The 13,845-nt window shown below is 41.0% G+C and overlaps 1 protein-coding gene across 1 annotated transcript in view; it reads left to right on the forward strand.

The window, feature by feature from the left end:
• The first annotated feature begins 2,641 nt into the window (after positions 1-2,641).
• The window catches only part of LOC310873141 (MORC family CW-type zinc finger protein 3), a 19,030-nt gene continuing 7,826 nt past the window's right edge, over positions 2,642-13,845 (forward strand). Inside the window, exons 1-9 of the mRNA XM_083785454.1 lie at positions 2,642-2,710; positions 2,932-3,004; positions 8,283-8,415; positions 10,086-10,306; positions 11,217-11,364; positions 12,327-12,480; positions 12,899-13,027; positions 13,473-13,589; positions 13,783-13,845. The exon at positions 13,783-13,845 is cut by the window's right edge and continues 41 nt beyond it. Of these exons, the coding sequence (XP_083641580.1) occupies positions 2,672-2,710; positions 2,932-3,004; positions 8,283-8,415; positions 10,086-10,306; positions 11,217-11,364; positions 12,327-12,480; positions 12,899-13,027; positions 13,473-13,589; positions 13,783-13,845 (1,077 nt within the window). The 5' untranslated portion in view covers positions 2,642-2,671. The remainder of the gene's footprint in view (positions 2,711-2,931; positions 3,005-8,282; positions 8,416-10,085; positions 10,307-11,216; positions 11,365-12,326; positions 12,481-12,898; positions 13,028-13,472; positions 13,590-13,782) is intronic.

The following is a 13,845-nucleotide window of genomic DNA, read 5'->3' on the forward strand; positions in this document are numbered from 1 at the left end:
GACCTTTCTATCTTGACAATTACACTTGCTGTGTCCATAAATCTTTTGCCCACTGTATCTCAAATCAGATAGAGAAAACTGACATTTCAGTGTATTGCTGCTACTGCTATCTAAAGTGAAGAAAGGTCCTGTTTTTGTCAGTCATTTTGTATTTTAAAAGAAAATGACAGACGCCAACGTGTTCAGCAAAATAACCCAATGTTAGATAGCATCTGTGTAAACGGTGAACACTGACATACTAGAATGGTGCCCAATTCTCACTTACTCGGGAACAATGCATGTTGGGAATGCATGCCACACCCAGTTGTGCAATTTTTTTGTGTTTGTGCATGCGTGGTGTGTGTGTGTTCCCACTAAGAAAAGTAGGCTCTCAACTTAGCTCTGGTCCATAGATCTAATGCCTTTGCATTAGAGCTACTATATGTTACTGTTCTCTTCCTGTGCTACAGAAGAGAGGCTGGTCTGCATTTCATGCGAGAGCTAGACGCCATCGGTCCCATATAACCTTAATGCAGGGCAGAATTAGCTTCGGCTATGGACCAGAGCTACTATCCAGATCTGCTAACTGCAAATATTATTGATCCTAGTCGTCTATATACCAGTCTAATCTTTTAGATATTAATTAGCATACACAACAGTGGCGAAAAGTAACTATGTACATTTACTCAAGTACTGTACTTGAGTAGCCTACAATATTGACAATATTGATATTTTTACTTTTTACTTTTTACTTTTTTTATACTTCTAGGCCTACTCCATGACATCTCAGAGGACATCATAGGCAGATTATGACACAATTTAGATTTTATAAAAGGCCTCCTCACACTGACCTGCAGTGCAGACAATTGTGAGTCAACTAGTACAATAATACCAATAATAGCACAATAACTATAGTTAAATGAATTTAATCAAACCATATTAATGCATAACTTATGCTCTACAAGCTCATAATGCTTTGTGCATGGACATGAAATGCAACACTTTGAGCTGCATTTCATCAGGTCATGAAATGTATTATTATTATTATTATTATGTTGGGAGCTTATATGAGCTATATTCTTCAACGTGTTGTGACTCTTGACACCATCGTATGACAAAGTCTAAATCAGGCTTAAGGCACTCTAAGCTCTCACAGTGACGGGCTAGACGGCTCGTCCATTAATGTGCCCCCTTAATGGGAGAAACTGAAACTAAACTGAAACTACAGTATATGTATTAACTCTAAAAGCTGGGACTGGCCATTGTAAGGTGTTAACACCGAAAGTGGTGTCTTCAAACCCCTCGAATATTACAATAGGGGTCAAGAGCTGTAGGCCCACCCTCTGGGGACACCAGTATCGGGGTATCAGGGGTCTCGCTGGTTATCGGGTGAAGACAAATCGCTTCATTTTCAGATTGGGATACCAATTTTATCCATTCAGAAACTAAACACATACTGTATTTGTCCGTACATAAGTACATTACATTAGAAAATGACAATGTCATGTTTCTCACTGAATTGGTAACATTTCAGTGAGTCTCACTGAAATTTTCACTAAGAAGAACGTTTGTTGAATATTTAAGTTATTTCCTCAGTTTTCAGTATAAGCCTTTTGGGGGCCATGAGGCCTGTGGAGCCGGGCCACAGTTTGTTTATCTACCCGTCAGAGGAAAGTACTTTTTACTTTACTGTCAAACGATTAGATTTTTTTTTATCAGATTAGTCACAGCTTCATTCTATTAATTATTTTAATTATTTGTCCAAAATATACCATGTTTTTCTGTAACCTACCGTATATTGTTGTGGGAATAATGGAAAGATAAATGACAGAAGGTGGATGCATTTAACATACGCATGTATGTATGCATGTTTTGTTCATTATTTATAACAAATCCAGTGTGGTAGGATGGTGTTATTAATCTATCTATGGGGGGTGCACACTGCATACCTATCAGTGCCACTGCCAGTCTGGATAAAGACATGGAATCATATTCCATTCTATTTTGATGTAGGCTATACTTTTGTTCTTAAATCGTGGTATTGCTACTTTTACTTATTATTAGGCCTATGATTATTATTGTTAATATTATTATTATTATTATTATTATTATTATTATTAGTAGTAGTAGTAGTAGTAGTAGTAGTATGAAAATGGAGGACCCTGATGTAAACAAGTCAGTGCTTTTTTTCTGGTTAGTAGCAGTTTTTGTATTTACTTGTGCTTTCGTATAGCCTTCTTTTGTACCCATTCACAAACTTGTATTTATTGTTATTCTTCTGTAATATCTCACTGGGTCTGAAATAAAGCATTGATTGATTGTGAATAAACATTTCAATTAATCAATCAATCAATCAATCAATCAATCAATCATAGGCGTACACACTAGGGGCTATTAATCAGAGAGAAAGTAGGCTACTGCAGTGCTGGAAATGCTTATATTCAACTTTCACTCAAAGAATTACTATTGCTTTGTGATGTCCTTGATTAATGTGTCAGGTCAGGTCAGGTGACCTATCGCTCATGTAAATAAAAACGAACTAATCTACAAGCTGATCGGCGTGTCGCTGTGCAACGCGTCAACACCTTGTAGATCTAGGACGGACGTGGTGTGTTTTATTTACCAAACGTGACAACCAACCCCAGCGAACAGACAACGACAGAGGGAGACACCGCCGCTCTGTTTGCTTAACATGGCGAGACTAAGCGAGCATGGGATTCGTTTGAGTTCCGTATGTATTTTTGTTTTAATATTATCAAGAATATTATCGTACTATTATTAGTGTTTGTATAATGTTATTATCTTAGCGTGTTTCTTTCTTTTATACCGTTTGTTTTGGGGGGAATCCTAACTGCCAGCCCAGAACTGGTGGAAGTTGCGCTTTGGTGTGAAGCGCAATTTTGTTTTCTAAAAGTGAAACTAAAGGATGCAGTGTTGTTATTTTTGTTGCAGATGAGCCCTTCCTTCTTGAACAGTAACTCTACCAGTCATACCTGGCCGTTCAGCGCGGTGGCAGAGCTTATAGGTAAGGCAAAAATGCTATTTATTTATTTGTTTGTTCGCATGATAGTACGCATTATTTGAGCTGCTGATGGTGGATGGCTGCCACTTCCTCTTTTCTTTTTTACATGCGAGCTTTACATATTCTGCACAACATAACGAGTCGACATGGTCTCGTTATGTTGTGCAGAATAATGACTTATAATAGCCTACGCTAGAAATTAGAATAAACGTCACTTTATCGATAAAGTAGGGCAAGGTGTTACTTATAAGTGTGATTGTGCGTGTGTTTGTGCGGGCGGGCGGGGGTGGGGGTGGGGGGGGGGGGGTCATTGTAGAATGTGGAGCACTTTTTTTCTCTGCTCTGCAGCGCCTGTCGTGCAGGTTGTCAATTGGCTGCGGACAGGAGCGCGCTGCTATGCGCGCGCGCGTCTGCCTGTGTGCGTGGGCGGCGTGTGTTGCCCTTTCATACTTTTAAACTTTGCTCACTTGCTGCGACTCTCTCTCTCTCTGTCTGTCTGTGGTTTCGGTTATCAGACCAGAGACAACACATGAGGCAGAAAACACTGTTTCTCTGAGACAGCTTTTCGCAGGCATTTCGGACACATGTCAATAAATGATCTAGAATGGTTGATTAGGTTGATGGTCTTTGATTTGATGAATTAAAATACAATACACATACAGACACATGCACATGTGGTAGGTATAGGCCTACCTATTATTATGCAATTCACTCATGTGACTTATTTCCATTGCGGCCTTGTTAAGAGGGAGTGTCTTAAAGGACAACTTTATTTTTTTTTCAACCAAGGTTCATATTTTAGGTTGTTATTAGATAAAGTAAAAGGTTAGTGTTATTTTTTTTTTCATTTGCTGCTTTCTTTCGTTTTAGGGATTTTAGCTGTTTTTGACAGGGGGGCATTCGAGCATAATAATAATAATAATAAAACTTTATTTGTATAGCACCTTTCATGACATGAAATGCAGCTCAAAGTGCTTTACAGAACAATGGAGAATAAAAGAACAGCAAGGCAACGACAAAAAACAAGCAGTAATGCAATACAGTGAGGACATGAATAACAAAAAATTAAAAATAAAAGATCAATTAAAAGCAATGTTGTAGAAGTGGGTCTTGAGCTGAGCTTTAAAAATGTCTACAGAGGCTGCCTGACGAAGGTACAGTGGGAGCTTGTTCCATGCCGACGGCCCGTAGAAGCAAAAAGCTGCTTCCCCGTATTTTTTAGTTGCCATTTTTTTTAGGCAAAGCGAGCAGGCCAGCAGTGGAAGACCTTAGGGGGGCGGTTGGGACATATTTAGGCAGGCAGTCATGTAGGTAGGAAGGTGTGAGACCATTGAGAGCTTTATAGACAAGTAAAATAAATTTAAAATCAATCCTAAAAACAACCGGAAGCCAGTGCAGTGATGCCAAAACTGGAGTAATATGTTCTCTCATCTTAGTTCTAGTTAAAACTCTGGCTGCTGCATTTTGGACAAGTTGTAATCTGTCAGTTGTTTTCTTAGGCAGTCCTGAAAAAAGTGCATTGCAGTAATCAAGCCGAGAAAAAACAAAGGCGTGGATTAGCGTTTTTGCATCGTCCAAGGACACATAGGCTCTGATTCGTGCAATATTTCTAAGGTGAAAAAAGGCAATCTTGGTAACATGATTAATGTGTGAATTAAAATTCAATTCAGAATCAATAATAACCCCCAGGTTCTTTACTGTACTGTTACTTTCTACAGTCAGGTTGCCAAGTCTGCTTAATATTGATTCTTTCTGTTCACTAGAACCGATTATAAGAACTTCTGTCTTATCCTCATTTAGCTTGAGAAAGTTCTCATTCATCCAACATTTGATGCTAGACAGACAGGTAACCAGCGGGTCTAAAGCACAGGGATCATCTGGAGCCACAGAAAGATATAGTTGGGTATCATCAGCATAGAAATGAAAATTGACTCCGTGATTGGCAATGAGTTCGCCAAATGTCAGTATGTACAAGGAGAAAAGCAGAGGGCCAAGAATCGAGCCCTGTGGAATACCAGAACTGATGTCGTGTTTGTCTGAGTCAAACTCGGCTAGATTGACAAAGTAACTTCTATTTGATAGGTAGGAGGAAAACCAGGACAGGGCCGTACCAGACAGGCCTATCCAGTGCTCCAGACGCTGTATTAAAATTGAATGATCAATCGTGTCAAATGCAGCCGTTAGATCTAGAAGTAAGAGAACGGATACATGTTTCTTGTCAGCAGACACCCTAAGATCATTCATTACTTTTACAAGTGCTGTTTCTGTACTGTGACCTTTCCTAAAGCCAGATTGGAATTTGTTGTGCACATTATTGTTCTGTAGAAACACATCCAATTGATGAAAGATGCATTTTTCTAAAACCTTGCCCAGAAAGGGTAGATTTGAAATGGGTCGATAGTCACCCAAAACAGAGGGATCAAGATTGTGTTTCAAGATTGTGAGCATGGGGCTAAATATGTATTTGTTTACACAATCTTATGGTGATTTCTTTTTTATGGTTTACTATAGTCCTAATAAACGCCAGGAAATTACATCTGGCCATAAAGGATCACAGGATCTACTGAATGTGAAGGTAGCCTACTGGGGGAAGACTATACTGTACAGTATAGTATAGGCTCAATATGTCAGTTTGTCACATTCAATAGATCCTGTGATCTTTTGTGGCCAGATGTAATTTCTTGGAGTCTAGTAGGACTATAGTAAATAATACAAAAATAAATCGCCATCAATTTTGTAAAAAAAAAATACATATTTAGCCCCATGCTCGAATGCCCCCGCCCCCCTGTAAAAAACTGCTAAATTCCCTAAAACGAAAGAAAGCAGCAAATGAAAGAAAATTAACACTCACCTTTTAGTTTCTCTAATAACAACCTAAAACATGAACCTTGGTTGAAAAAAACTAAAGTTGTCCCACATAAGGCATGTTGCTCTTCTCTCTAAGCAATGTAAGCATAGTATAACATGACTAATATGTGAAGTGTATAATATGTACAATATCTGTAGTGTAACACGTGGAGTTATTGCTATAGGCTATTTATAACCAGTCTGTGCAATAGTTGATAAATTAAATTTATCACATAGCCTATACACGATATATAGCCTATATATATTTTTTTTAAATCCCTCTAAACTGCTATACTGTATATATTATTTTATGTGAGAGATATGCAACAGGTCACATTCCTCACATGTGAACATACCTGGACAATAAACTGATTCCAATGTAAATGATTAATTATCATCTGATTGATTGATTGATTGAAATATTTATTAACAGTTTGTAGAATTTACAGTACATTTTAAGCACAAACTCAATACAAAGACTGTCAACTGTGAGTGGACGACCCAATTAAGCATTACACTTGTTTACAACAGGGTCCACATTGTTCAATTCATCAAAACATTTAAAGACATACAACCATTTAGAGACATACAAATAGACATTTCTATGTAGCTAAAGAACAGAACAGGAATTCATCATATGGGAAGCAAAAAAGGGAAAATATACAAGCACTGGGAAAATATACAATATACAGTGAGGGAAATGGGGTGGGGGGGTGGGGGGGATTCAGATTTTACAGAGGCCAGTTTCGAATTGCAGCCATCCGTAGGTGCCCTTTGAGAGCGGTTTTGAAGGAGTCAAGGGATTCACATGTCTTAATGACTGTTGGTAGGGCGTTCCACATTTTGGTGGCATAGGAGCGAAAAGAATTTAGTCCCTTGTTTGTGCCGAATCTGGGTTGTACATGGTTTGTTGCACTCCCTCTGGTGTTGTGGGTGTGGACTTCGTTTACATTAAGGAAGTATTTAGACAGGTACATGGGTATCTTGGTGGTGTATCGAATCTTGTGGACCAGACCCATTGCAAGATGCTGTACTCTGTCGACGACCCTAAGCCATCCCAGCCTGTCAAAGTGGGCAGGGGTGAGGTGGGTTCGGGGGGTGAGGCCAAGTAGGAGCCTGACCAGTTTGTTTTGGGAGGTCTGGAGCCTTGTTTTAAGGGCCTTTGAGGTGCTGTGGTACCAAGAGGTGGATGCATAGTCAAAGAAACCTTGTACGAGGGCTCCTGTTAAGGTCTTCAAGGTGTTTTTGCTGACCAGTGAGGAGATCCTGTAAAGGAATCTTGTTCTTTGATTGACTTTTTTGATTACGTTGGTGGCCATTTTATCACCGGAAAGATTAGCCTCCAGGATGGAACCTAGGTAGGTAATTTGATCTTTTCGTGTGATAATATTGTCACCCACTCTAACCAAGAAGCCATCTGCCTTGCTGAGTTTACTATTTGATCCGAAGAGGATGGATTCAGTTTTTCCCAGGTGTAAGGATAGTTTGTTATCAGCGAGCCAGGTGCAGATTCTACCGAGTTCAGAGCTGAGGGTCTTTTCAACCTGCAGTTTGTTCCTGTCCGAGACCAGCAGTGCTGAGTCATCTGCGAACAGGAACAAGTTGCAGTCACAAGCTGAAGTCATGTCGTTAACATAAATTAGGAACAGTAAAGGCCCTAGTATGCTTCCTTGTGGGACACCACAGCTCACTGGGAGGGGAGGGGACAGTGTTCCGTTCACCTCCACCATCTGTTCTCTCCCCTCCAGGTAGGATTGCATCCAGCTCACTGATGTGCTATCAAAACCAATAGCTTTAAGCTTGTTAACCAGTATGGAGTGGTTCACGGTGTCAAAAGCCTTTTGGAGGTCCAGCATGACCATGCCGCAGTATTTTCCAGCATCCACCTCGTGTTTGATGTGATCACTCAAATAGAGGAGGCATGTGTCAGTGGAGTGGGATGTTCTGAAGCCAGATTGGAACTCGTACAGCAATTTATTAGTGGCAAGATACTTTTCAACCTGTTCATAGACTATTTTTTCCATCACTTTCGAGATGGAGCTTAGAATAGAAATAGGGCGGTAGTTGCCGGGTTCTAATTTACTCCCTTTTTTGTACAAGGGGGTTACTTTGGCCAGTTTAAAATCTTGGGGGACCTGTCCCTGTTTGATGGAGAGGTTAACTATGTGGGTGATGACTGGAGCTATGGAAAAGGCTGAGTCTCTGAGAAATTTGGATCTTTACATCTAACAGGGGCAATGTTGATTGCCCCTGTGACGGTGTTTTCAAAGATACCCTTTTTTATTAACGTTGGATATTCAAAAATAGCATAGATACAAGCTCACAGCACGTCACTTTGTGCTTGCACATCTGCTATTTATGTTAAAAGAGTGAGAACTACTGATTTAGAAGGTAAGCTGATGAGCTGAATTGATTTTTATTATCACTATTCCAGACAATGCTTCAGACCCAGGCGTTACAGCTAAGCAGATCTGGGTGGATGTCATTGAGGAACACGGTCAGCTCTGTCTGAGCTTCACTGATAATGGAAGTGGCATGACCCCCAACAAACTGCACAAGATGCTCAGGTAAGGCTTGAGGTGACTGTAACACATACACAGTAAGATGTTAACTCTGACAGTGTACACACGTAACTAAATGGACCCATAAGGGCCACACTTGGGCTTACATTTGTACACTGTCAGAGTTAAAAAATTGATAATTGAATTTTACTGTGCATGTGGTCCATTGATGTGTGAAAAAGCTATGGCATATAAACCTTATCGTTCTCACGAACGCACGCACACACACACACACACACACACACACACACACACACACACACACACACACACACACACACACACACACACTGCTTCATAAGCGTTAGTATAATGAAATGATGGGGAGCAGTGGCCAGATATTGATTGATTGATTGAAATATTTATTAACAGTTTGTAGAATTTACAGTACATTTTAAGCACAAACTCAATACAAAGACTGTTAACTGTGAGTGGACGACCCAATTAAGCATTACACTTGTTTACAACAGGGTCCACATTGTTCAATTCATCAAAACATTTAGAGACATACAAACATTTAGAGACATACAAATAGACATTTCTATGTAGCTAAAGAACAGAACAGGAATTCATCATATAGGAAGCAAAAAAGGGAAAAGATACATTATACAGTGAGGGGAAATGGGGGTGGGGGGGGGGGGGGATTCAGATTTTACAGAGGCCAGTTTCGAATTGCAGCCATCCGTAGGTGCCCTTTGAGAGCGGTTTTGAAGGAGTCAAGGGATTCACATGTCTTAATGACTGTTGGTAGGGCGTTCCACATTTTGGTGGCATAGGAGCGAAAATAATTTAGTCCCTTGTTTGTGCCGAATCTGGGTTGTATGAGCTATGATGAGATAGCTTCCCCTTCTCTGAACAAAACGTTAGTGGCCTTGGTGGGTCTGTGTGCATGTACATAAAGTACAACCCAGTTTATAGCACTCTAACCTAAGTCCTGGGTCTTTAACTTTCGTGGTGAACAACTATTGGTTGTATTTGTATACTCAGAATGAACACTGAGGATTTTACTGTGAGAGCGCTTCTGCGCGCTGTAGTGTAGAAACGCACCTTCCCTCCTATGCTACGCTTACTACCGAAATATAACTGCCACATTCTGCACATCTTATACACTGATTTAAACCACTGTAGGATATGCATGATTTTAAATCTAGTGTAGAGGCAGACAATGCCAGCACTTGTGGATGTGTCCTTCAGGTACTTTTAATCAGATAGGCTTAGGAATCCACAAACCTCAGTGATGATAATGGAAGAAATGCAAGTGGACAGTGAAAGTGATTAAACTTAAATATTTTGTTATTGACTCCACAAAGGGTTAACTTCAAAAATAATTCTGGTTCTGCCTCTGGGCTAAAAGGGCCATGCACAGAGTAAGATCATTTTCTAAATTTCAATCAGCTAGTTTTAACTACTTAAAATTGATACTTCATTGACAGTGTAATTAACACTTTGCTAAGTAACACTGCTTTACTGTATCTCTGTTTAATTTAAATGGGCTCACTTCCTGTCTTTGACACTTCTTGCTCATCCACCCACCCACTCATGCACAAACACACACTCACACACACACACACACACACACACACACACACACACACACACACACACAAAATGCATACTTGTCACAGACACGTTTTCTGGTACTAATGGTACACCTGCCCCTCTGTCACTGTGTCTAGTTTTGGTTTCACTGGGAAGGGCTCGGGGCCGGCCAGCCTGCAGGCCATTGGAGTGTATGGGAACGGCTTCAAGTCAGGCTCCATGCGTCTGGGCCGAGATGCCCTCATCTTCACCAAAAACGGTGGCTGCCAGAGCGTCGGCATGCTGTCTCAGACATACCTGGAAAACATCAGAGCCCAGGCTGTCATCGTCCCCATCGCCCCCTTCAGCCAACAGACTAATATCCTTTACGCGAGAAATGTGTGTGTGTGTGTGTGTGTGTGTGTGTGTGTGTGTGTGTGTGTGTGTGTGTGTGTGTGTGTGTGTGTGTGTGTGTGTGTGTGTGTGTGTGTGTGTGTGTGTGTGTGTGTGTGTGTGTGTGTGTGTGTGTGTGTGTGCGTGCGTGCGTGCACGCTGTAAGATATATGTTGTTATGTATGTATGAACCGACTGAATGGGTTTAGCTTTAATCTGTGCAAAACTAATGCTTGGAATGGATTCAGAATCATGAAAACCCACTAGTTTGACACATCACATGCCACCATTTTTTTTGTAAGTAATGGTATGGTCACATATAAACCCCTATTATGAAAATTGTCCAACATATGCAAGTTAGCATCCAGCAGTTTCTAAATGCGGATACTCGACATTTATAACATAAAACTTTACCGGTACTCAAAATGTCCGGCTTCACATTCTGTGGACTAAAGAACAGCAATGTTATTTTAACATACTGCATTAAGATTAAGGCTAAGCTGGATATCTCTGAGGGAGGTAAACTCCTTTCTGTCGTTTTTATGGGAGACAGGAAGACTTCCAAATTCCTTTCCATCTCAAGGTCTGTGAGGTGAAAGCACAGACCTCTATTTAGTTCAGAAGATCGTCCTTCAGGAAAATGAACAGATAATTCTATAGTACATACTACATAAATGTGATACTTGTATTAAGCCTATATATTTTATTATTTGAACTCACATTAAATGTGAGTTCAAATAGCACAAAATGTTGTGCATGCGCGCGTGTGTGTGTGAGACATAATCTGAAATGGCATGCATTATAATGTATAATTGTCATTGTCACTGCGGTATACTGTACGTTTATGTAGCCTCAATGATAGCCGCCCTGGTTACATTTCCTTGACCCAGTCCAACAGTCGCTGGTGGTGACAGAGGACTCAGAGGCCAGTTTGAAGGCCATCCTCACCCACTCCCTCATCACCTCCGTGGACCAGCTGCATGCACAGTTTGATTCTATCCCTTCAAAAAAAGGCACCAAAATCCTCATCTGGAACATCCGCAGGTTAGAGTTTAAACTTTATTAGTCCAGTGGAAAGTTGGGAACCAGTGGGTCTAGTTCCCTACGATCCCAATACACAAACATGTTTGTGTATGGGTGGGGACTGACTCCCCCAGCGGACATTCTTTTCAACAAAGGTTTCGATGAAAGTTGCAGTCGCTGTCGCTTGCTGAACCTTCAGACAGAGCGGCATCCCATATGCTATGGATATACGCCCTCAAATTATTCAAAGTGGATTGACCCAGCCTGCAAGAGGCAATGGCAGCAGTATGTGCCAGGGGTGCACACAAGCGGTGTGCCAGTGTGCATGCGTCGTCAAAACGTTTGGTGCGCGGTAGATCAAAGGCATGGAGGCGCATAGAGAATGCTGGCAGGCATTCAAAAGGAACTCAAATGAGATGTTAACGTCCTGTAAGTAGAAGTAAAACTAGTGTTGACTAATCATTACAAGTTGCTCTTATTTTGATAAGGCAGTTGCTGCACAGAAAGACCGTTTCACTTAAGCTACGATGGATGAGCTGTCAAAGTGCTAGTCGCTAAACCACGTTACCATGTGTACAATATGAAAACTGTCACTTAGACAATGTAGGTTACACAATCATGCTGGAATTAAACATGGAACCTGCAGGCAGCATTAGGTGAGTAATTACCGGTAATTGTATATCTGTTGGACGTTTGTGGTTGTGCTAGAGATAAACGGACAGGTGCTGCCAGTGGGATATACTGCTGCTTAACGACGACACTGTCTGTGACTAGGTGTACTAGTGTAGCTTTGCATCAGTTGCATCTGCCCGTGTAAAAGCAGCATAACGTTGTGGCAGGATACGAACGTCTGTATAAAAAGCACCATAGTTGCTAACTAACACTCAAGTTTATTGGACGCTAGGGTTCATGTGGTTAATAGGAAACCCTACAGTATGTCCCTGTTCTGTTCTAACAACAAACTCTCTCATCCAATCCTCAAGAACCAAAGATGGTAAGCCTGAGCTGGACTTTGAGTCAGATGTCCATGACATCCGTATGCCTGAGGTCATCATTGAGGAGCTGAGGAGGGGACGGAGGAGCAGCGGTAACCTAAGACCGGACCAGAACCTCCCAAACATAGACTACTCTCTCAGGGTGAGTCTCAGGTGAACATGAGGGGTAATCTTGGAAATGTTTCTGGTTATTCAGCATAGCCCGTCCGATATACAGTATCAGCAGCACCCTATAGCATCCTACATCCTACCTACAGCACCTTACTTGTGAGCTTGTAGATTGGCCATTTGTTTGTTTTTGTATAGAGTATAGAGCCCTGGGGGAAGTCAATGAAGTACTTGGTTGATTTTACATTTAATACATTCAACATTCACTGCCAGGTATTTATTTCTGTGAAGACCCTTATTTTGAAGGCCCATGAGTCCCGATACATGAACCGGAAGTAAACAACTCTCTCTCTCTCTCTCTCTCTCTCTCTCTCTCTCTCTCTCTCTCTCTCTCTCTCTCTCTCTCTCTCTGTGTGTCTCTGTCTCTTTCTCCATCCCTGTATCACTTTCAGGCCTACCTCAGCATCCTGTACCTAAAGCCCAGGACTCAGGTCATACTCAGACAGAGGAAGATTCTTGCTAAGCTGGTAGCGAAGAACCTTTCGCACATTGAGAACGACGTGTACAAACCCCAATTCAGTGTATCCTTTCCATAGAAATGAATGTGGTATAGAACAGACATATGGTATCCATTTATAGCAATGCTGTGTTTCCATATAGAAGAAGTAAAAAATATTCAACTAAGTATATAGGTTTTAGTGGTTAAGAATTATGGACATATGGACAAAATCTTTCACACTGGCTCCCTCATCCACACACTCCAGCGCACCCACCACACACCCTTAACTCTGATGCCAACACAGCAAATTTCAAATTGCTGTTGGCTAATAGCCTTGCAGTTAAAATAAATAAATAAATAAATACATTGCTGCCTAAAGAGTTTTATCATGTAAGTACATTTATATTGTTAGATTAGGCAGTAAGGATGTTGTTGTATTTGTTCCAATGGAAAAAATGGTGTGTAATACCATTGCTGCCTATCAATTGTCGAAAATGCTACTCTTGACCTTGACCTGTGAACATTAGAAAGACAGGGTGAAGGTGACCTTCGGAATGAATAAGAACAAAGACCACTATGGCATCATGCTGTACCACAAGAACCGCCTCATTAAGTCCTATGAGAAAGTGGGCTGTCAGATCAAGGTAGGTGGATAAAGAAGACATTTCACAGCATTACAATAATGCATTGGCCATGGCCCTTGAACTGGTGCTCGTAACCATATGCTACGGCGCGTAGTTTAATATAAGGTTCTCAGTAATCTCTCAACACAGATTACACATGTGTGTGTGTGCTCTCATCTTAAACCTCTCTCTCCCTTCCATTCAACCCCTACAGGCTTCAGGTCAACGGGGAGGGGTGGGGGTCATCGGTGTCATGGAATGTAATTTCCTCAAGCCT

This window comes from Protomyctophum parallelum, assembly GCF_964188405.1.
Source record: "Protomyctophum parallelum genome assembly, chromosome: 16".
Lineage (NCBI taxonomy): Eukaryota > Metazoa > Chordata > Actinopteri > Myctophiformes > Myctophidae > Protomyctophum > Protomyctophum parallelum.